General features: G+C 42.3%; 1 protein-coding gene across 1 annotated transcript; it reads left to right on the forward strand.

Moving 5' to 3' along the window:
• Nucleotides 1–1,025: 1,025 nt before the first annotated feature.
• LOC104437013 (L-type lectin-domain containing receptor kinase IV.1) lies at nt 1,026–3,421 on the forward strand. The gene has a single exon (XM_010049865.3). The coding sequence runs from the start codon at nt 1,238–1,240 to the stop codon at nt 3,242–3,244; it is 2,007 nt and encodes a 668-aa protein (XP_010048167.2). The 5' UTR covers nt 1,026–1,237; the 3' UTR covers nt 3,245–3,421.
• The last annotated feature ends 362 nt before the right edge of the window (nt 3,422–3,783 follow it).

A 3,783-nucleotide genomic window follows, 5' to 3' on the forward strand; every position in this document is an offset into this window, starting at 1 on the left:
ATAAATGGCCATTGTGGATCAATTGTATTATCATAGTCTGTTTGGGCCATTTAACATCTTTATTTTTGGGCTCAAACTTAAGACTTGGAGTTAATACAAACTATTTAGTCCACCCTAGGTATAAGAGACCGTCAAAGCAACAGAATATGTTTTCAACATAAAGATATCATAAATTCCTGGCTAAGGCAAAAAAAAAAAGTTATCGTTTCCCCATTTGTCACCTTTTAGTACACAAACATGACAATGATACATTCCATAGAGGTTTCGCTCAGTAATCCAGCATATTCAATTGGTATTAGAAATTAGCAAAGACCAAGGCAAATTTGAACTATCTAATTTTTTTAGAGGCAGTTGGATCTACTTTTACTTAAATGTTTTAATCAATGAATTATATGTCAACTTGTAAACTATTAATTGTTTCCATCACACTTCATTCCCAACATGAGAGATCTTTAACACAACTCATGCATGCACATGCACGAACTTATTAGATGTGTTCTCCCTCAATCCAAGCATCATTCTATATTAATATATCAAATTGGATTTGCATTCACTCAAAAGTTACAATGAATTATGAGTTAATTAGGTTATATTAATTTGTTTTGCATCACACCGTTTGTCTTATATGGGATCTTTCACACGTCCAACTTACCCCACTGAATTTTCGGGTCGTCCTCTGCGATACAATTATTAAGCTTTCCTACTCCATGTACTAACATTCTCAGTACTGCGTCGTCCTCTGCGATACAATTATTAGGCTTTCCTACTCCATGTACTAACATTCTCAGTACCGCGGAAGGGTCATACGTGAAACACAGGGCTGAAATTTGTGGCGGCATTGTCCTTCCCTCCATTCTTGTCTTGTCGTGACGCTTCCTTGGCCACGGTTTCGCATCGTACGCCAACGGTAATTGACCCGTCGAGGACCTAACCGAAGATGACGAAACATCATCAACTCACGTCAACGGACGTCTCGGTCTACTTCGGCCATTCACTGAACCTTAAGTTGGTGATAACACTGATAAGACTCGGAGCAATCAGTTAATCACACGATAGGGGAATCATAAGGCTCGGACCAATCAGTTGAAGGTTTGTAGGGGGTGCACCGGTTGGGACATTGACAATTGAAATTTTACGAGCCTCGATTGAACGCTGTGCAAGTTGTTTGGATCATTATTTGAACTTTGAATTATCTCATTAGAGTAGTGTATTCAGCTAATTTCTTCAGCCTCGAGCCATGTTATTCGTGATTGCTCTGGCGGTTTCTCTACTGGTGAACACAGCACCGACTCATGAAACCGGGGATTTCACGTACCATGGTTTCCGGTCTGCGAATCTGAGCCTCGATGGTTTAGCTGCACTCACTGGCAATGGCCTCCTGAGGTTAACCAACGAGACTGAACAGAAGGTAAGTCATGCCTTCTACCCCAACCCTATCACGTTCAAGAACTCATCCAGCGGTGCTGTCTACTCGTTCTCCACCACATTCGTCTTCGCTATAATTCCTGCATATCCACGTATGGGCAGTCCTGGGTTCACCTTTGTGATAACTCCTCGTAGAGAATTTCCTGGAGCTCTGCCTGGTCATTTCTTTGGTCTGTTCAACCAAACAAACGATGGCAATGCCACAAACCACATTTTCGCGGTGGAATTTGACACAATTCTAAACAACGAAGTATCTGATATCAATGACAACCATGTCGGGATCGATGTCAATGGGCTGGTCTCTGTAAAATCTTTCCCCGCTGGATACACTGAAAACAATATTCCAGGCTTTAGAAATTTAAGCCTGGTTAGTGGTAAAGCAATGCAAGGTTGGGTGGATTATGATGGTGTGCACAAACAAATCAGGGTCACATTAGCTCCGATCAATGTCGACAAACCGACCACTCCCCTTTTGTCTCTGTCCCTCAATCTCTCGCAGATCTTTAAGGAGACCATGTACGTTGGGTTCTCTTCCTCAACCGGTACGTTCTTAACTACTCATTATATCCTCGGATGGAGCTTTAAGGTAAATGGACAAGCTCATAGGCTTGACTTGTCTCAACTTCCTAGATTACCCCATATGAAAAAGCAGATATCCATTCTTCTCACTACTGGGCTGCCCTTCATATGCTTGTTCTTTCTGTCAATACTAGTCTTTGCCATGGTTTATGCTATTAGAAAAAGAAGAAAATTCGCAGAGGTTCTCGAAGATTGGGAGCGCGACTACAGTCCGCATCGGTTCAAGTACAAAGATCTCTATGTTGCCACAAAGGGGTTCAGGGATCAGGAGCTACTAGGAGCTGGTGGATTTGGTAGGGTTTATAAAGGGGTATTACCCACCTCGAAAACTGAGATTGCAGTGAAAAGAATTTCTCATGAATCGAGGCAAGGGATGAGACAGTTCATTGCCGAGATTGTTAGTATAGGTCGGCTTCGCCATCGGAACATTGTGACACTTCTTGGATACTGCCGTCGGAAGGGTGAATTGCTGTTGGTTTATGACTACATGCCAAATGGAAGTCTAGACAAGTACCTCTATAACCAACCAAAGGTGACCCTCAGTTGGAGTCAAAGATTTAGAGTGATCAAAGGTGTTGCATATGGCCTCTATTATCTCCATGAAGGATGGGAACAAGTAGTGATCCACAGGGACATCAAAGCTAGCAACATCTTGTTAGATTCAGAACTAAATGGGAGGTTAGGAGATTTCGGGCTTGCAAAACTTTATGATCACGGTACTGATCCTCAATCCACCCATGTGGTGGGAACTCTTGGGTATATGGCCCCGGAGAACACTCGAACAGCTAGGGCCACTACGAGCACAGATGTTTATGCGTTTGGCGCATTTTTGCTCGAGGTCGCCTGCAGACGAAGAACGATTGAGGTTCAGGAGGAGGATGATGTGATACTGGTGGAATGGGTGTTTTCTTGCTGGGATAAGGGTGACATACTAGAGGCAAGAGATCCGAACTTAGGGACGGACTTCGTGGCAAAGGAGGTGGAGCTAGTGTTGCAACTTGGATTGTTGTGCTCCCAGTCTCATCCAACTGTGAGATCACGCATGCGTCAAGTAGTGCAGTACCTGGAAGGGGATCTCGCATTAGAGGAGTTATCATCTCTTGGTATTTCAAAAAGTGGATTGCAATTTGCGTATCATGAAGGTTTTAGTAAGTCTATCATGTCTGATCCATCTTCATCGGACAAGGCATTTTCACAAATATCTTCTGTCGCGAATTCTGTCCTCTCTGGTGGAAGATGAGTCTGAAGCTTGTTATATAAATTAAAAGCGCATTTCATAGATCGAAGTAATTGTCAAACTAGTGTTCTTATGCGTCAAGTATTTGTAGTTTGCGACTCTGGAGTATATGTAAACCGTAATTTAAGATTCTATGGATCGAACCGATTTCTGCAGTATATACTTACGTGTTATTGGGAATGTCTGCATTAACTTAAATTCCCTCCTTTGTTTGAATGCTTGCATGATTTAACACATGAGTTTTAAATTGACACGTGAATTTTTTATTCATAGGGAATATCGTAACACAAGTCAGGGTACCGACAGGTGAAATTACATTGGTTTCAACTTGATACTTGGAGATTCAAACGATATTTTCTCAGTAGTGTATTCAGCGAATTCCTACACCTTCTGGACATGTTCCTCGTGATTGATCTGGCAATTTCTCCCCGGCAAACTTCGTACTAGCTCACGATACCAGCAGTTTCACGTTTCCGGTAAGCCAATATTAGCGTATATGGTTTAGCCGCATTCAATGGCAATGGCCTCCTAAAAGTAACTAT

This window comes from Eucalyptus grandis, chromosome 3 (assembly GCF_016545825.1).
Source record: "Eucalyptus grandis isolate ANBG69807.140 chromosome 3, ASM1654582v1, whole genome shotgun sequence".
Classification (NCBI taxonomy): domain Eukaryota; kingdom Viridiplantae; phylum Streptophyta; class Magnoliopsida; order Myrtales; family Myrtaceae; genus Eucalyptus; species Eucalyptus grandis.